General features: G+C 41.6%; 1 protein-coding gene and 1 long non-coding RNA gene across 2 annotated transcripts in view; both read right to left on the bottom strand.

The window, feature by feature from the left end:
* The window catches only part of LOC128309851 (ecdysone receptor-like), a 34,959-nt gene extending 15,968 nt beyond the window's left edge, over positions 1-18,991 (bottom strand). The window contains exons 1-2 of the mRNA XM_053046334.1: positions 18,440-18,991; positions 14,118-14,290 (exon numbers count right to left, since the gene is read on the bottom strand). Coding sequence (XP_052902294.1) covers positions 14,118-14,290; positions 18,440-18,636 — 370 coding nt within the window. The 5' untranslated portion in view covers positions 18,637-18,991. The remainder of the gene's footprint in view (positions 1-14,117; positions 14,291-18,439) is intronic.
* Positions 18,992-18,994: 3 nt separating this feature from the next.
* Positions 18,995-21,149, bottom strand: part of LOC128309852 (uncharacterized) — an 84,796-nt gene continuing 82,641 nt past the window's right edge. Inside the window, exon 4 of the long non-coding RNA XR_008288866.1 lies at positions 18,995-19,746. This is a non-coding gene — a long non-coding RNA (uncharacterized LOC128309852). The remainder of the gene's footprint in view (positions 19,747-21,149) is intronic.

A 21,149-nucleotide genomic window follows, 5' to 3' on the forward strand; every position in this document is an offset into this window, starting at 1 on the left:
AACTACCGACTGCAACGGAAACGACTGCAAGCAGCTTCAGCAGACTATTGAAGTCACCCTAAGAAGCCGCCAAGTTAGACGACGAACCCGACAAACGATCCGGGCGCGAGAAGAACCGGTACGGCCGAAACGCATTCAGGCGATTAATTATGAACTCTGGAGGTAATTTGTCAAACCATTTGCTTCAGTTTTGCTTCCCCTCTCTCTCTCTCTTTCTCTATCTATCGCTCCTCTTGCACATTATCTTTCAACCAAATTTGCAGCATAATCATTTGCACATTATCACGTTCATCCCACCGGTTTTGTGGCTTTATTCGCGTGCATTAATGAGAAGATCCTGCCGGTGCCGGGAGAAACCTGAACCTGAATCCTAAATCGAAGTTCGTAATGATGCGTTCTATGGCCACGATCAGTATCAGCAGCGCAAAAGCAATCCCACATCATGTAGAACGATCGCTCCGAACGTCTATCGGCTAAGATAATCTTCCTGGTGCAACATTCGTGATGCATTTGCGGCTGATGCGGCGGCATCAGATCGCTGGGGAAAATGTGCCACAAACGCTGGAATAAATTGACGATCATTAAAGCAGAGGTAACGAAAGAGATTTGGGGATTTTCTCAAGCGACTCTTGATCTCTTTTTTTCTCGCTCCGTGTACATATTTAGCAACGTCCATCAACGATGCTTACGGTGGTGACTCACAGTAGAAACAACAACCCTCCCAAGAAGCAGTATGATTAAGCAGCGAATGGATCAAGTTACTGATTTCATTAGGTGGTATCGTAGATTAAAGTTTTCACTTATGCTAGTTTGTATGAGTTTTTTCTCTAAAAAACTCTTTAAAACTTTTTAAATTATATTTATAAAATTGTAACTTCCGTAACCATTTATTCTATTTAAGCTTAATACTTGCGAAAATTCTTGGAAATTAACAACACAACATCACAGCAGATTAACATTCTCGATTCGACGGTAGCATGACCAAGCGCATATTAGAAATGTTTTCTTCCCCGGCATTGCCTTACCCGCGCGCACACACTTTAATTTCCGCGGCACAAACCATGTTTGCGTGCGTGCGTGCAAAGTAATTCCCATGCGTTCTTGATGTGGTTTGATGTCACCAAAAAGAAAAAAAAATACGCTACACAGCATAACGACTTGCGAATGCGCAACGCAATCCACAGGACTGCTGTTATTCGCTTCGTTTTCTCCATTATTCGTCCCATTCTCGAGCGCTCGGAAATGGTTCCAAATGCAATTAATGCACCAACAAAGTCGATGGCCGGGAAGGCAATAGGAAAGGGTTTGCTTTTTTCGTGCGTGGAATACGTGACTCCTGCTGTTACTGCCACTGGTGCTGTAAAGCCCCGCGAAGAGTAAAGCTCGACCAAAGTTGCTTGATTTGTTGACCGAAAGTGATGTCATAAATTCGGTCCCTCACCACCCTCTCGCTTGGCGGCGAATCAGTTCTGGCAGGACCAGCCGTATGGCGATCCCACCCCGTACGTTTTGATTGCATTAAGCATGGGAGCAATTAAATTGCTGCGCGTGTAATTTAATACAGTTCGCTTCCTTTGAGTTTCCTTCTATGCGACGGGAAGTGATAAATGGGGAAAAGAAGGAGAAGCATTGGTTGAAATGTGGTAGTGTCCACTGACCAATTTTTAATTCGACTGTGCGCTAATCAGAAAAATCTTGTGCCATTCACCCGTCCCCAACGAATGATTCCGTTTCGAGAAGCAATAATCGTTCATTAAAGTAATGATGGAGTACATAAATATTGATATGTAGTAAACGTTAAATTAGTAAAGCGATAAGGTACAATGCATATTTTAACATAGATTATACATTTTCGATAAAAAGTAAAGCAGAAACGATTACTTTATCTGTGGGTACACTAGAGAAACACTGACGTACTAAACGTCAGTCGACACAGCCCGGATTAGCGGGCAACACGAATAATCAGTACGTCTGATTTTTTGTGGTAAACAGTTCTGTATATTTTAAGGTGGATGGGGTATATTTTTGAGGTTTTAATAGTTATAGTTAGTTATAGATATATGATTTATGATTTATTATAAAAATTCTTGATTCTATATACAATTTTTAAGCGAATCCGCGACTCAGCGTTCCTATCATAAAGATTTATTAATTTCCAAAGATTTTGGGAGATTCCTAACATCTAAGAGAGTAAACCTAACTGATCGAATAATTTAGGGTTAAATAATAATTGCAGATAGTTTTGGTTTCTTTTGTGTAAAAGAAACACTATGAGTTGTATGATTTTTCCGGTTAAGAAGTACCAACGAATATTATATTCGTTCCACTGCAAATATAGAAAACATTAAATCACAAAAACAACTGGTGCAGCAGATCTTCAACCAGACATAATCGAAAGGTGTGTTGCTCCATTTTCAAAAAACCAGATGATGATAATCTTTTTCGAAGAATACTGACACTGTAGTTTTATTTCCACTCTGCGGTCCGTTTGTTGATGGACCGTAGGTGCGTCGGCGAATTTTATGCTTGCCCCACACCATTGCAGCAGCTGGCAACATAAACGTTTCCGTTTGCGTTAGACGCATTGCCACTACTAAAAGCCATCGTTCTACCATCATTCTATTCACGCAGCAGATTAAGCATCTGCACCTTGGATTTATCCGTTTTTTTTTGTGCACGATTTTTCTTTTTTCCAGGTTCGCCTGCTTGGATCTAATGCGAAGAAAATGTTATAACAGCGCTAATAGCGAACGTACGTACAAGATGCATACGGTGCAACTGTGCGTGGGGTATCCAATCCCCCCAGAGATGGTAGGGTGTTCTATAACGTAATTAACTTCAACACAATTTTACACCAATTGTCAAAATCGGTTTACGTTCCTTCGTCCAAAGTTCAAGAATCCTAAATTTCAATTTAATGTTTGCTGCATATTTTCCATGTTGTAGAGCACAAATTGCGTTCCATTTTACTCCCTTTGCTTTACGCTTATGGTTGCGGATAAAAAAAGCACACACCAACGTTTCCGTTCCGGTGCAATCCTTCTGCCCTCAACATACCATTTGAAAGCTGCAACGCATCGTCTGCCCTCGAGCGATTGAGGCACGCGACTCAATCGATACGAAATGCACCTTGCACATTGTGTTTTTTCTCGGTGTATGCTCCACTAATAGCATAGTCCTGCTGCAATTGTCCGGACATCCCGAAAACGGATGCGCCCTGTGCCAAATTTGCAACAACGAGCAAGAACACCATTCGAGAAAGAAAAGGTAAACGCTACAACTAAACATCCTGCGTTAGTTAGAACCCCCTGAGCGCCCTAAAACGGGGAACACCATTCAAGGTTATTTTGCAATTAAAAACTGGTTAACTGGGGTAATGGTTTTTTCGCTTATTTAATAGCGAGCGTGTGCTTAGAAAACCAGACGATAAAAAAAACGAAATGCATTCAATTTCAGCAAATGAAAAGGGCAAAAACAAAGGAAACCCTGGAGCGTACGTAAAAGCAAGCAGGATAGTAGGTTAATGAAACAAAATAGAATTAGCATAGTTTGTTGTGGTGCGTTTGTTTTTTTTTCCGCTAAGCTTTCGGTATCACCTGCTGCTAAATTAATATATCCACGCCTTAAGCACCGTAGGCCGCAAGATGAATACCGTCTAGACATTGCGCCCGCAACCATCCCGGTAGGTAGCCTGCTTAGTTTTTCGACAGCTGTTTGCAGCTTTGCGCTATATTATTACTGCACAGCTTTTAGTTCCAAGTAGCTTGTGTAAATCAACCATTTCTAATCAAGGGAAACAAACACTGGTGGAAACACAAACACGCGACACTCAGTGCAGACGCAACATGTTGCATGGCGTCTGGGGATGATTATAGGCTATTTGCGGTAAGCAGCTGGTAGACTGCAAATCGCGTCTAAATGTAGATGGGGTTTTATTTTGCAGGATTGATGATTAGAAATACTGCCAAAGGTGTCCTCAGTGGCCGATGGTTCCTTGTGCCATTATTATTGATATATTTCTACTTAAATTCTGCAGCTGCAAATAAATTCTTCAAATGAAATTAAAGGTCTTTTACAGGATGTGTTATAATTTCAAAGTGTAATGTTTGAACTGTTTGCTTATTTTATTCGTAAATAAAGTAATCGATAACACTTGAAGATAACAGTATAAACAGGATGCGAAATCTAAATGAATTCTTAATGAACTGTTATATGAATGGAATGAAATGAACTATCAATGAACTCATCAATGGAAAATGAATCTATCAAAACGAATGAACAAAGAGGCCTAATTTTAAACGATCGAGTATGCTATAATTTTTGCTATAATTTCACCCTTTCATTCCTTTATCAAAAACGGCTGCATCTCGCCTGTATCTCTGTGCTGCAAAAAAACACCCACTACGGTATTTTTATTTCTCACATGCCCAATAGAACACGCAATGACGCTGCAGCTTCCCGTCGTTGTTTGACGCTTGCATTATCGTGTATGCATCAGGTGTTTGCATTTTTTGCATCCCGATTCAGTCACACAGGGATTTTGTTTTGTTTTGCTTCTACCGCCCTCCCATTCAACACCCATTCGAATGTTCTTTGTGCCGTATGCCGCGACAAAACGCACAAATAAACATTTATTAACCATCGTCATTCCGCCATTCTTGGGATAGGTTCGGGCAAAATATGGGCGCAATTGCACGATGCACACACCATGTGTACACGTCAACCAGAACCTACGACAAGTCAAATTATTTTGTCTCAATTCACACCCTTTCTGTAAGCAACCCAAGCACCTCCGTCCACCCCCTCGCTTTGTTTGGCAGGCACACACACTCTTCCGACTAGCTATAAAAAATGCAAACACCATACGGAGCCAAGCAAACGAAAGGCCATGCACCTCTGTGCCAGTTGAAAGTGTGCACTTAAAAAGCAATTAGAACACTCTGCCGCCCGGTGACCGATAAAAAAGTGCGAGGTTTGGTTTTTTTTTGTTTTTCGAACACATGAAACATTTCTGGAGCGGTTGGGGATTTTTTTCTATGTTTCTGGATCGAATGATAACAAAAAATATATTAAGTGTTAGTATTGCAAACTAAGTGTTTTTATTAAATTCGTGGTTTATGCATTTTTTCACAGATGGCGCTATCAGTCAATGACAGATGAAAACTCATCAAGCAATTCGAGTTTTTGCGTCGGATCTCGCACGCCACCACACGCAAAGTCATCCTTCTGCACTTCGTCGTAAAAGTAGATAAACGACACCCAAGGGAGGGAAGGTCATCAGACTCAACGGAACGCTAGTGTAAACCTACTCAACGACCCACATCATCCCCCAACCCAACGTCTATGAATCATATTCTGGACACAAAAAGTCCCATCGACCGCGACCTACCCGACGACAAAGAGCAGACACTTGTGATAACGTCCGAATGCTTCGTCGCTTCGTTGTCGAATTTGGTCAACCGATGTGCGTCACAACCGTTCCGTTCGGATAAGAAAGGTCATTAAAACTGCATTCGTTGCATACACAGTGGCACACACATCCTTCCACCAACAGATATCGATGCTCAAGGTGGTCTATTCTTCCCCACACGCAAAGCAAACAAGGAACAACACCTCTTACCTACTCTACGCTGCGCCCGGCAAAGTGAACCTGTTTCGGTGACTAACATGTACAGCAGCTTGTCGGGTGAGGATTGGCTTTTGTTTGCGTGTCTGGGGGATGTTTGTTTTAAGGAAAGTCAAACATCTTCCTCCACACCGCGGCACTTCGGTCTTCGTGCTGTAACGTTTTGCAACCATGTATTGCACTGGACTGTATGCAATTGTTTTCCCCGGTTTGCGGGAAGCAGCCAGCAACCGATCATTCATCCGAATCGATCAGTAAATTGACACGGTTATTGAAGCAACTGGTGACTAGGCACGTTTATACGGGGTAGTTGATGGCTGTTAAAACAGGTAGTTCGACGCGAGTGATTTCAACTTCAAAGCACAAGCGATTCTGATTTCAGAGTTATGAGAGACAAATGTGAAAGAAAATTCTAAATGTTGGATTATTAAAGGTAATCCCAAACATTATTTGATATATCTCGGCCAAATCTCAAAAAAGGTATTTTCCAACCATTTTTTCTTGTCTTTTCTTGTCTTTTCTTGACACGGACATGGCATAGAATTTCCATGGCAAGAATTACTAGCTATCGATCGGAACGAGCCAGGCCATTTTAGACTAAAGTCATCAAGTTTTGTTGAATTGGCAATAATGAGATTTGGCTATTATTTAAAAATAAATTACTGAATATTCTTTAAAAGAATCCAATGCCCCAGAACGCCATAGAAGTTCCTTATTGGCCCTTCTGGTTTTTTTTTCTTTTTTTTTTGTTTTTCTTTCTGCCAGAATTCTGTTTTTTTTAAAATATAAACTGTAATAAGTTAATAATACGGTGAAAGCCGTCATAATGGAATTAAAAATAAATAAATAAATAAACAAATAAGTAAATAATTAAACTCTAATAAGATATCTAAAAAAAGTAAAAATGTAAAAAGAAAAATTCTGCCAGAATTATGTTTTTTTTTATAATATAAACTGTAATAAGTTAATAATACGGTGAAAGCCGTCATATTGGAATTAAAAATAAAAAAATAAATAAACAAATAAGTAAATAATTAAACTCTAATAAGATATCTAAACAAAAGTAAAAATGTAAAAAGAAAAATTCTGCCAGAATTCTGTTTTTTTTTGCATAATATAAACTGTAATAAGTTAATAATACGGTGAAAGCCGTCATAATGGAATTAAAAAGAAATAAATAAATAAACAAATAAGTAAATAATTAAATTTTAATAAAATATCTAAAAAAAGTAAAAATGTAAAAAGAAAAATTCTGCCAAAATTCTGTTTTTTTTTGCATAATATAAACTGTAATAAGTTAATAATACGGTGAAAGCTGTCATAATGGAATTAAAAATAAATAAATAAATAAACAAATAAGTAAATAATTAAAGTCAATAAGATATCCAAAAAAATGTAAAATGCCCCCGAATATTTTAAGTGTTCTGATGCTGCCTAATTCTTTAATTCTTAATTTTTTTATCGTGGAAAACTTAATATTTATTGCTTAACTTACGCAATGCTTAACACGCAATTCATTTACCAATTAAAATGCAATTTTTTGGGCAAAATTTCTAATCCCCTGTCAAACTATTCTACCATTAAACAGACCAACTTCACATGGTGCTAAAGTGCGTGCGTGTGCGGCAGTGTTGTGAACATGTATCATTGTCATTATTTCGCACTTGTAGTTGCCTCCCATATCCATTACCATTCACGGTACCGTGATTACGCATCAGGGGCGAAACAGATATCCATCTCACCATGAGAAGAGAGACTTTGTGTTTTGCAATGGATGCACCCCGGGTACAGTACCTTTCCCCATTTTCACACCTAAACCCCCGTGGAGATAGAAAACACCCTGTCCGTGAAAGCGAGACCCGATCCCCGGGTTCATTCCCTCCGCCCTCCGTTGGATCTTCATTTTCCACCCACCAGCATACACACCTATGCTTTATGCTTGCCCCCGCGTCACCAGCTAGGTCATGGATCATTTTCAGTTCCACTTTTTCACAAAACCTCTCATCCCGCTGTTCCCACCCACCTTTTTCCTTTCCCCCTTGCGTACATGGTTTTATCCCGAGGGGAATTATATTGCAATTATCGCGAGCTCTCAAACGTGACGTTCGGACATGCAATTCCAACAGGGAACGGTATGTAGTTGTGTGTGAGAACGTCTAGCATGTCGTGTTGCAATCGGACGGCAGCAATCCATACAAGTGTCTCCTAAATTTTTCCCCTACCGCCCAGTACCGGTTGCGGTAGGTCGGAAAATTCGTCTCGTCTGGGGTTTGGCGGTTCCGGACGTCGGAAAATTTGAAACAAAAATACCCCAATACCACCCGGGAAACTGACGGCGCTCGTTCGTATCGATCGGACACGGAGCAAACGAATAATTCAACGGGCACATACATTTTGGCATCGGTCGGTACTCGGTCGTGCGAGCTTATAACAAATTCCACCCACACAAAGCCCAAAAAGGGACAGCCGCACGACCCTTTTGCACGATGGCACAGCCGTAAGGGTGGTGCACAAAACAAAGCGAGAAAAAAAGCCCCGGACGAGGTGAAAACTACAGACAGAGGTGACATGGATAACACAATTTACCCTCGCTTGACGCAGGTCAGTGTCAGCTTTTACCTTTCCTTTATGTGAACGTGTTTGTACAGGGTTGGATGTTTTTAGTATTATAAATGTGGATTATTACTTGGTTATTATTTTTGATCGAAGTTATTAAGTTGTTGAACAATATTATTATCTCTCAGTGTAATTACATTAAGCATAAAACATCTCAGAGTTTTAAAAATAAAACCGTCACAACAAACAAATATTGATTACCATAAAACCGGTCCGTTACTGTTGCCTTCCTTCGTTCTGGAAACATATCTGGAGGGCCCTTTTACATGTTTATTTGTGTCCACTGCTCTCACCGTACCGGTACCGGATCCGATCGGGCCACCATCGGGAAGGGCCCTGGGATGGGAAATGGGCCGCAGCACGGTGTCCCCACCAAATAACCGTCCACAACCGTCCCCCCCTCACCGGAACGAAGGGAAAGAACGGGAGCAAGCGCAACAGAACACGGCAGTTGAGTGACCTTTTGAAGGTTACAGCACAGTGCCAGCCGAGCCGGTGCACTTGCGGGCACGTAAAGAGACCGCGCACCAAAACCCACCAATGGATGGAACGCACGGAAAGGTTGTTGCAAGCGAAACCATCCCCCATTGGAATCGCATCGCATAAGAAAAAGGGACACGCGCGCAGTGTGTTCCTCTGTGTGTTTCTGCTCCAACAAGGGCCGATCCGACCATCGATGGTGTGTGCTTGGGTGGGTTTGGGTAAATAATTCGCATGTACCGTATGCGATGCGAACAGGGACAAGGCTTTTGGGGGGGGCCGGAAGAAAAAGGAGATAGCAAACAGAGATGCGCGTGCTCGGTTTCACCACGACCTGTTTCGACTCACTTTCGAGCACTCACCTTCCCTAGGAAACCCGCTGTTTGCGCAACGGTTTCTAGTGCGACCTAGGGCACGGTTCCATTGGTTGAACCTTTCTTCTTCGGTGTGCTTGCCTGGGGTTTATGGAAGGGTCGGATCGATCGAGACGCGGGCAAACGAAAACAAAAAAAAAACAGGACACCCAAAGAAGCTTTGTTGCCACAGCTCCTCGAGCGGTTGGATATATTCCATAGAAACTCGAAGCAGCGCATGTTGGGGAGAAATTTGAGCTCCAACACCCCCTCGGCACACCACCGAAAACATCAAACGCATATCGAAGGAGCAGGAGGAGGAATCCTTTTTTTTTTTTGCTAGCACATTTATTTTTATGCTTTTGCTCAACAGAACGAGAAAGAGAAAGCAAGAAGGGGAAATTAAATTTTAAACATGCTCCGCACCACCGTGAAAAACCCCTGGCGCACGCAGAGTGAAATGAACTCGAATGTCCTTGGAAAGCTCGGGAAGGACGACCGCTTTGAATTTAATGCGGTAAACCCATCCACCAATTTGTGCGGCAATAAGGAAGGAGGTGTTGGTGGTTCTCGCTCGAAGATGGGAGACAAATCTGTGTAAATATATATACTACAAATGGTATATGAATTCGCAAACTTTATTACAGAAGTCAATATTAATAAACGCTTATCAACAAAGTATTTCAAAAACACACAAACACCCAGGTTTTTCGTTAGAAATATGCACATTAATAATAAGCGATTACTAAACACTTAAAAAAATGTATTTAAAAATTACATGTTCTGAGAACTTCTTTATTTATTTATTTTTTTTTTTTTGTTTCGTTAGAACGGCCTGGCCGTATCGACTTATTTTACCACGTAGCCGGATAGTCAGTCCTTGCTACGGGGGATTGGTCCGGACGGGATTTTGGTCCGGGCCGTTCGTGTGAAGACCGGCTCCGCTACCATCATGCCACCGGGCCGCCCCAAGAGAACTTCTTTATAATAAAGTCAAATTAACCTTCAAGTAGGCAACCGGATACCCGGGTATTTTTTTAATCCAACTTAAACTGCAATTACTTTTGATTCATTGCTTGTCATTGACCTGAAACTTTCTGTAGCCTCCCATCTTTTCATGTTTGATTTTTTGGTTTGATTTATAAATTGTAATTTATAAAATACAACAAGCAGTAAGTATTTTATTTTGATTTATTTTAAACTTTACCACGTAAGTTGGCAACCAGCATACCCGGGTATTCCATACATTTTGTATGGAGAATGACGTTTCTCTTATTCTTCTTTTCATATTGTGCTTATTTTCGAGTCAAATTCAATCGATTTTAAATTTGAAATGGATCGTTAGTTTAATCATAACATAAAAAAACACATAATTAATGGATGAAATAGATTTTAGGCACGCAAAAGCAACTAAAAGTCTAGAATAAATGAATAAATTGAAATAAATGAATAAATACATTACATAAAATTAAACATATAAAGACAATGATTATGCTGAATTACCCGGTGGGCTGATAATTGTTTGGTCTAACACAATTATCGTGCTAGTAGATTTAAATGCATATTTTTTTTTTAGTTTGTACCAACCTTCAAACGAATTCTGTCCAAATTTGACAGCACTGTGGCCATAACCTGGTGAGCTAGAGCATTTTGTGTGACGCAACTTTTGTGTTTTGAATAATCATGGAAAAGAAGGAATTTCGCGTGTTGATCAAATATTAGTTTTTGAAGGGTAAAAATACAGTTAAAGCCAAAAATTGGCTTGATGAAGAGTTTTTGGACAATTCTTCACCAAAATCAACCATAAAATATTGGTATGCTAAATTTAAACGGGGTGAAATGAGCACTGAAGAAGGTGAACACAGTGGACGCCCAAAAGAGATGATTAGAGAAGAAAACATTTAAAAAAATCACGAAATTATTAAGAACACCCATAATGTGAAGCTGATCGAGATAGCTAACACCCTAAAGATGTCTAAGGAACGTGTTGGACATATCGTTCACGAGTATTTGGATATGAGAAAGCTCTGTGCAAAATGGCTGCCGCGTGAGCTCACATTTGACCAAAAACAACAACGAATTGATGATTCGGTGCAGTGTTTGGAGCTGTTTGAGCGAAATAAATCCGAGTTTTTGCATCAGTTTGGAACCATGGATGAGTCTTAGCTTCTCCACTTCACTCCAAAGCCCAATGAACAGTCATCCAAGTGGACTGGACGCGATGAACATGCTCCAAAATGGGGGAAAACGCAACAAACAGTTGGCAAGGTTATGGCGTCAATTTTATGGGACTCACAAGGAATAATCTTCATCGACTATCTTGAGAAAGAAAAGACCATTAACAGCGACTACTATTTCAAGTTATTGGAGCGTTTGAAGGACGAAATCGCCAAACAACGGCCACATTTAAAGGAAAAAGAAATTTGTTTCATCAAGACAACGCACCGTACCACAAATCAGAGAAAACAATGGCAAAAATTCATGAATTAGGCTACGAATTGCTTCGCCAAACAGCGTATTTCATAGATCTGATTCCCAGTGACTAATTCCTTTTCTCAGATCGCAAAAGGATGTACTCTGAGAAGAAATTTTCCTCGGATGAAGAGGTGGTCGCCAAAAAAAAGCCTTTTTTGCGGCAAATGACAAATACTACTACAAAAATAGTAACCAAAAATGGAAAATCGGCTATAATGTGTAACACCCTTGAAGGGATGTATGTTGAATAAAAAAAAAATGATTTCCCAAACCCGCAGAGAACCTGTTTTGGCGCTTATCAAAACACTCTACAGATTTTACGCTTTTCACAACTCCAGCGAATTCACTCATTTTTCCAACCTTTCACTCCTCTGGCGTCATTTTGCAGTTATGACTTTCATTGCATTTGGTAAACTTATTCGCGCCTGTGTACTTTATCAATCATTGAGGACAGAGAAGAGAAAAAAAAAGTAACGAATTCCAACGTGTTCGTTCCACTGGATTAGAAATGGAAAATGGAAAAAAAAGATAAATTGAGCATAAAAGTAGTTTTCTAGGTGAAGTGCAGCGTACGATCGCCACACCTTTCCTGCAATGCATGCAGTTAGTGTTGCAGTGTGCGTATTTTGAAATGGAAAAAAAAGTGAAACAAACCCTCAAGACCACCCCAACCACCCTCCAATATTCCAAGCAACTTTAATTGATAATGAAGATCTTGCCGCTTCGGAAAGACTGCTGTAGCTGCTGTTATTGCGCATAGAGCTCGACGTATCTAATGCCTTCACTACCTTCATGTCGGCCTGTGTGTGTATGTGTTAATTAGCCCCCTCCCCCACTACCCTCCTTTTCCTTCCTTCTTCCCTCTTCCTTTGTTTCTCTTTCCATCGCGCACAGGAACTGGAGCAACCGACATCTAACAAGACTGCTCATCGAGAGCACATCGCGACCATTAGAAGGAAACGAAAGGGAAAGGAAACGAATGGGTGGGTTGAGGGAGAGAGGGAGAAAACATGTCTTACAACCCAAAACCGGGTTTTCCACATTTTCCCCCTTTTTACCACCCACAGCCACAGCCGTCCACCACCACAAGCAATGTGGTGCTCGTGTTTTAATTGGAGTAGAAATTTTTTCCTATCCCACCACACCGAATGCGCTTCAGGGCAGCCATTTTGATTGTCCCGCAACCATGCCGACGTTGTGGGAGAGTAAAATTACTGCATCAAGTACACCACCACCGCCTCCATTCGGCAATTGTACCATCATCACCCACGTGATAAGCACGCTAAAAGTGAAAGAAAAATTAATTTTCCATGCTTTTTGCATGCGAATTTCGTTTTTTGCGTTTTTTTTTGAATGCACATGCATACCCATCGATCGTTCCGACGGGCGTGCAAGGTGTGTGTGTTTAATTTTTACCTTGTAATGCATCACTTTCTTCGATGGAAAGTAAGTCACGGTTGAGGAAGCGAACGGTAGCAGGAAAAATGCATTAAAGTCCGAAGAGGGACAAATCAACAAGCGATGCAAGCAAGTGCAATGCTTTAACATAATTGAGTGCTTAACCTTCAATTATAAACTTGGGTTTTTTTTTGCAATTGACTGTTGCAATAAAGTTCAAGGCTGCTGTTTTTGCATCGTCAATGGCCATGCTTCTGGTTGTCTGGGGATTCCTTACTTAAGCTTCCGAACAGGCAGCTGATTGAGCAGAATCGTGACTTTAGCGTACTTTGGACGATTAATGCCGGTGTCTTCTACAAATTGAGGACGAACGACGACTTCGAATGTCCAAAAGAAAAAAAAATGCCGTCAGTGTTGTCCCGTAAGCTATGCACATTAATGCAATTTTCATTTCCTCCATTCAAAGGCATGCAAACATGCAAGACAAGGGGACACTCATTATTTCATTCGCTGATTGATGGAACATGAATCTAAAATTAGATCCAATCCGCATCTGAACTAGAAAGACCTTTGCTCGCTAGCATAAAATGTTGCCCTATTCTAACGGAGAAAATATTCAACAACAACACAAAACAAAAAAAAAAACAAGGACAAACTTAACACTCCGACCTCCCGCTCCCGAACGCACCCGACACACAGTTTTCCGGGATTTAATTGCAAATTATTTACATTTGCAATTTATAGCACGCTTCATTAGCGCGATACGCATAACGCATTTGGTGGGCGTATGCAGTGGCGCACCGGGAAAAAGGCCGCGCAAAAGTATAACGCTTCGCTGAAAATAGCATGACGTGCCGATGATGACGGTGAGATTAACATTGTTGCAATTGTGCTCATTAATACGATTTCGCTCCGCATAACATTGTCCCTAGCGCGCAAGCAAAAAGGACACGCGCGCGACACCGCCCCAGGCACCAGAAAAAGGCTTAAACGCGCACTGTATCCGTGCCACACCGTGGCCACATTGTTGCATTTTTTCTTCACTTTATGAGTTAATTTTAAATGCGAACAATCACCGCTCATTGGATTGTCAGAGCGAATCGGGATCGGTGTTTTGATCGATTAAAGCGAACGTTCTGTTGGGCATTTTTAATTCACATCGCACTTACCCATTTTCCCGTTTGGACTGTAAGGATCGTAGCTGCCGCTGGACAATGGTGAAGAGTATCCGTTCGACATGGTGTTTGTGTAGGTGTGACTTTGGGAGCCGGGCGAGGGACTCAGGGGCGGTGCCGATCCTTGCACGCTGCCAGGACTAGGTGAGGATATCCATTCTTCGTTGCTGTAAAAAAGAGTTCACATTTTCAAATGGTTAGTGTACGTCTATACTGAGCCTCAAAGTCGACTATTCTATAATAATCCACGCTTAACACATTCCTGTTTATAACAACTCCGTAAGGTGATTTTAAGAAGAGTCAGTAAGTTATAATTATTTTGTAACCCTCTCTTGGAAGTTATTGTTACTTAATGGACAAATAAGTGAAAAATACTCTAAGCGCTACTACAAATTAACGCACTCACTAATAAGGTTTAACTAATTCATTCGAATCAGCTACACGAGCTACGAGTTGCTATTAAACTCTTTAACTCTTTAAAGAGTTACAATACGCGAGTGAGTTGCTAGTCACCACGGAAGATTAAAGCTCAATTAAAACTACCCACCTTTACTCATTCATTAATTTCATAATTCAGATGTAAGATGTGTGAATTAATTGGTAAATAAGTCATAAAAACTCTTTTTTTTTTGTTTCGTTAGAACGGCCTGGCCGTATCGAAATAAAAACTCTTCGCTGAGCTACAAATTAACTCACTCACCAATATGATTTAACTCTGATGAATTTTGAGGGTTTGTGTTACGTGAGTGAGTTGCTAGTCACCGCAGAGGATAAAGTGAGTATTTGAACTCACTCATCAGCTTTGTGAGATGAATTCACTTTTATTAAACTCTTTCATTAACTTTATAATTCAGATGTCCGATGTGTGAGTTTATTGGTAAATAAGTCATAAAAACTCTTCGCTGAGATAAAAATTACCTCACTCACCAATATGGTTTAACTCTGATGAATTTTGAGGGTTTGTGTTACGTGAGTGAGTTGCTAGTCACCGCAGAGGATAAAATGAGTATTTCAACTCACTCATCAGCTTTGTGAGATGAATTTACTTTTATTCGACTCTTTCATTAATTTTATAATTCAGATGACCGATGTTTGAATTAATTGGTAAATGAGTCATAAAAACTCTTCGCTGAGATACAAATTAACTCACTCATCAATATGATTTAATTCTAATTAATTTTGAGAGTTTGTGTTGAGTGAGTGAGTTGCTAGTCATCGCAGAGGATAAAGTGAGTATTTGAACTCACTCATGCCCTTTGTAACTCACTATTAAGACAAACCAAAGGGAGGTAATTGGTAGTCACCGTGAAATGATCAAATCCCAGTCTAACTCACTCACTCTAAGTTGAGTCAATCATGAGCTTTATAGTTAAATCATTTAAATCACTATGAGTGAGCTTAATCAAAAATGACTCACTCCTCAGTGAGGTCCAGATACGCAACTCACGCATTAGAAAGATCAAACAGATTCATTCATTCTGATTCAGCCTGCACAACATGAGTGTGTTCTAACGAAAACAAAAAACAAACAACACCACCCTAACCCACGTGAAGACAGCAAAAATGTATTAAAATTGTAAACATTCCACCCATTAAACAAAGAGCGCATCACAAATCACCATTTAACGAGGCCTTGAGAACAACCAGACAACTGCGGGTGTCGGGGCGGGAAAAAAAGAAGGAAAAACAAATAAAAATCGATTTAACGAGACCTCACAATAATGTTGTGCCGCCAGTTGTGGGGTGCTGTCGGTCGGGTTGTGTGCATCAGTGGCGACTTACACCAGCAACAACAACAAAAAAAAACGATAAAAACAAGGTGAGAAAGCTGACCCAAATTACACCACGCCAGGGGAAGGGGATGTTCGTCTGCATAGAATGACACACACACACAAACCACAGTGTGCAGCACTTTTCTACTCGCCCGTCATCTCATTAGCTTTCATTTCCCATCTGATAATAGATCCCGGCTGTACCATTTCACAGGCCGTGTGTGTACGATGTATATTGGCACACGGTTTCGTTGATAGCGCACCTCCATCCGTCTGTCCTTTTTTCCTCGTCCTTCCCGTTTTGTACCCGGCCCCCCCGCGCGCACTTCTCCCCAATCACATATTGGGGCCATTTTCCAGACAGGCCGCGTGAATCACCCATGGGTCCCCAGACGCCAACGAACACACACAGCAGACGTTTGGGTAAGCAATTTTAACGGACAAATAATACCATCGCACCGCTGTCGTCACGCCATGTCGGACGAGATACAGACGGTCGATGTTCACGACCTTTCCCAAGGTAATTTCCAGTGCGGTCGCATGTGCCGGGACTGGTCGGGAAAATTCGAAGCTTGTGGGTGCTATTTGTTGTGCTTTTTTGTTTTGTTTTTCCTTTTGCCCTCACTTTACTGCAGGATTAGCGGAATGGTTTTGGGGTTTCGTTGGGTTATATTTAAAATGGCGGACAGCTCGCGAACAAGCTGTCAGTTTGTGTAGTTCTTATTTTATCTCTCTATTACTATTTTGTTTACTTATTTCTGTACTGTAGTAAAGGTGGGACCTCCCTCTAGAATGACAAACGCACGTGCGATAAGACGTGCAACAAAGACTGAATTGAATCAATAGTGGATTTTGCACATCCAAACACACCTTTCCATTCCGTTATCAGTCAGACGATGACCTTGAGACGTATTGAGAAACAGCCCAGTTATCTCCCAGCGGAACCTCCGCAGCGCTACAGTGATGGGCAAAATTATTGACCGGGGGTCCCTCCAATCTCCAAACAAAGAGGTAACTGATACTAAACATTTCCCGCCGTACCACACCACTGAAGCCATTTCACAGCTAATTGGAAACGTTAAATTGGATTTGCTTCTCTTTCCGGCTTGTGTTTACAGTGATCAAACCACAAACCAGACATACCCTGGTGAGCGGTGAGCATAACGAGCCAACGAGCGTTTTACTGTTTCTCCAAATTAGGTCAACTCACCGCCGTTGCACATATGCAAAAACCGAGTGCAGACAAACAAAAACAAAAACATACACACACCGCCACGACAACAAAGTTCATCAGACGGCGGCAATGTGCTGAATGACGTATTTCCGGCTTTATATCCCTTACAGCGGAAGGGCAGGACTACGCTCAGTGCTGTCCAGTTGTCTGTGGTTAGGATTGTGATTACACAAAAGCGGGGGGGAACTTCTACCGAAACTGATTTACAACTGTGTCTAATTGAATTTAGAGCCAATGTTGAGAATGGCCCGCCGACAGAATTATGTACAAAACAAAAACAAACCGTCTCATGCGGAATTTTCCAAAGGAAAATCGAATTGATATTGTCAACTATTTTTAAAGCCAAAGAATTTTTCCCTAAGGTAAAGTTCCTGTCAATGCGATAGTAAAATGTTAACAAACATATGCTTTTGTCCTACTGAGATGAAGACAATTTTGGACCTGCTGTCAGATAATTTGGATATTCGTTCGACACAAAAATAGATTTTGGTAGTAGCGTCATCACTCCCCTTGGAAGTCCTGGGTGGAATGACAGTTCTGTAAGGATGACGTTTCTAGAGGCCTTAGGCGGCCGCCAACTCCGCCCACCGTTAGATCCACCACTGGATTTTGACTTTTGAAAAAGGAACCCTAACGCTAAAGTGTCAAACGTGTTAATATTTGCGAAACATTTGACAAACACAATAGACGACAATTCTCAAACGTCTGACGCACTTTTTTACGTCTGAACGAATGACATTTTTTTAAATAGACAGTTACACCCTTGATAGTAGACGTCATTGAACGCTAGCAAATACAACGACGTATAATTTTGTTGATATCTAAACTTCGGTGTATTTTTTGTTTGTTTGTTGTTTGTTTGAAATCCAAAGAAATGGTTTAAGTCTGTCATTCTTGGATTTCTTAGACCTTTAATTGTATGTAGCTCGATAGGTCAGTTTCGCGTATTTTTACAAAAATAAAATTAATCTAGTTTCAGGTGGTAAAACAAAAATAAAACAATAGTTGATAACAATTATAATTTGTATCATTTTGGAAAAGTCATTAAAACAAGTTGGAAGAGAGGTTCTAAAAAAGTGGTTTGATGTCAAACGTCTGATTCTTATAAGACAATTGAGAACTATAATATGATTGATCGAGCAGAGAAAACTTGATTGCTGACAATTAAGCCTCTGATTAGAGTACAAATTACTGTAGGTGGATGAAACTTGTTAACTTAACAGAAGAAGAAATACTTTTCTTTTATTAACATCCAAAACCAATAACTTTATTGTGTTACATTTTATTAACTAGTCGCAATGGGTACATACCTTTCATGCCGTCGTTTGCCACCAAAGACGACATGACCGCCACCATTTGCCGGCGGGATCGTCGTCACGGTAACGGTGTTGGCAGTGACACCGGCACTATTTCCGGTGGTGGTCGCTGTAACTCCACCCCCGCCACCACCACCACCACCACCGCCCGTATCACTGGGCAGGGGTTCCACTTTCACCGCCTTCAGCATGATATCATCACCGATTTTCAGGATGCTGATGCTGTTGTTGTTGCCGGCGGCCACCTTCAGCAGCTGATTGGCGACAACCGTCGCACCGCCACCGCCACCACCACCACCGCCAGCCGTTACCGGTGTGATCGTTGCACCACCGCTCGCTATCGTGGCACCGCCGCCCGTACTACCGACCGCCGTTGCCGCATTCAGTGCGCTGAGCGTACTAGCGCTCAAGCCGATTATCGTTGCCGTGGCAGGTTGGGTCTGTTGCTGCTGCTGCTGCTGGGACGGTTGCTGGTGCGGCTGCTGTATGCTGACTATCGTACCGATTGGCAGTGTCGCCGTACCCGATTGGCCCGCCAGGATCGTGCTGCCGAGGATTTGCGGCGCTTGCTGAAGGATCACGTTGCTTGCACTGCTGACGCTGCCACTTCCAGTTCCACTACTACCGCTGCTGCTGCTACTACTGCTCGCTGACACGCTCGGATTTGTGCTGACGATGTTTACACGGTACATGACCAACCGGAAGGACACGGAGGTGGGGGGTGGGAAAGGGAAGGACTCTTAAACGATTTCCGATGAGTCTCAACAAAGCGGGTTGAGATTCAATGTTTGCTGCTGCCACACACTGCAGCTTTACTCGCCTATGCGATCTCTCTATTCGATGACGGAGATTCCACCTTCAGATGACACACCGCGAGGAAACGAACTCGTGTCGACTAGTGTCTTAATACATTCCCGAATTCAAAAGAGATTCAGCGTGTCACTTAATTCTACGGCCATTTTGCTCTACTCTACAACTGCCTTCATCGCAGTTCCGATTGATTGTGAGTTAAATAGTGTGGCTGTTACTTCTAGCAGAAGGTTGGTGCACGCTTTCTACTACTGCTATTGCACTTCGTTTAAGGCTACGGGCCTTGCTGCTGCTTCCTTATCGATCGGCTCCAGCGTAGCAAGAGACGTTCATATGCAGTCCGGATTCAGGACGCGGTCGAGCCGCAAGCTCACCAATGTGCTGCTTCGATAGGCGTTTACATGCGCGACACAGCTCATCGGGATCATTCTTGCGCAGGACATGACAACCGTCGAATGGAAGAAGATTCGGTGAGATTCACGGAAGAATATCTGAAATAAAATGAAATACAAAGGAAAGGTAAGTCTTTTAGGTTTCAGGCAAGAAGTTTACATTAAATATTTGCGAAAAAACAGAATGGAATAATATGGAATTGGTTAATTGAAAAAAAGTAATAAAATAATATTAATAATAATAATAATTAATAATTAATAATAATAATAATCTATTAACAAATAGAATACAGAGTATCGCACAATTTTTTGACAGTTTCCCAAGGTTTTTTGATTGCCTCCCAGGTAATTTTGAATCCTTCCTATCATTTTGTGAATGCGTCCCATCAATTTTTGACTGCGTCCCACATATTTTTGAATTCGTCTCGAGGTTTTTTGACGGCTACCAATACACAATCGGACTACCCCAATCAAAAAACCTCGGAACGAATTCAAAAATATAAGGGAGAGCGTCAAAATAACTTCGGGGCGAATTCAACAATTGATGGGACGCAGTCAAAAAATTGTGGGCCGGATTCAAAAATATATGAGACGCAGTCAAAAAATCTCGAGACGGATTCAAAATTCGGTGGGAAACTGTCAAAGAATTGTGGGGTACCCTGTCATAAAAAATTAAAGACGAAACGATACATCAATGTTTTTGCTGTTAATTTAAGAAATTTCCAAACAAAGTACAACATCTTTAATTGTATTGCTACATCTCTGCAAATATATAGGGGCATCCACTATTCTGCTGCATTTACGGAGATTAAATGGGTTTCTTATATGGTGAACCTGCTCGATCCATTTCGTATTTGCCTCGTTGCTGCAATTTCCCTTCCATAGCGCCACAAATTCCAACAGCCAAAGAAAACAATAAGCCAAAGCACAAACAGAGTCCAAAACCAGGGGTTGTTTGAAAAATCGATCCACCATCCACCACCCACAGCTGCATCTCACGCTTGAAACGTGCATTATCAATGCCCGAATAAACAAAGCCCATCTCCCACAAACCACCCACACACACACACGCCCACCAGGCATCCGACCAGGCAGACAGAAGGCATTGAAAATGCAGCACAAAACACAGCCCTTGTGAAACTATCAAGTGCAAGGTGCGCCTTTGCCGAGCAACATTAGCAAAAAGGCGGCAGCAGAATACAAAAAAAACACGGTAGACAAGCACAGGTTTATTGGCGTAGGTCGGATGATGCGCTCAGAAGGCGGGAGGAACCAATGGACCACGCACACATCAGCAAACAGCGAGTGGGTGGGTGGCACTCACCGGTAACATGGCGCTGGCGCTCGGGAACTTTTCTTTCCCATCCCCATTTTGCTCATCCTTCACCTTCACCTCCCCTCCCAAGCCGGCTGAGCTGCAGTGAGAAAAATCGATCGTTTTCCATGAGTGCTTTTCTCACCTCTGTAGCGCATTGAAATGTATTTGTGAGAGAACGCTCGCA

This window comes from Anopheles moucheti, chromosome 2 (assembly GCF_943734755.1).
Source record: "Anopheles moucheti chromosome 2, idAnoMoucSN_F20_07, whole genome shotgun sequence".
NCBI lineage: Eukaryota > Metazoa > Arthropoda > Insecta > Diptera > Culicidae > Anopheles > Anopheles moucheti.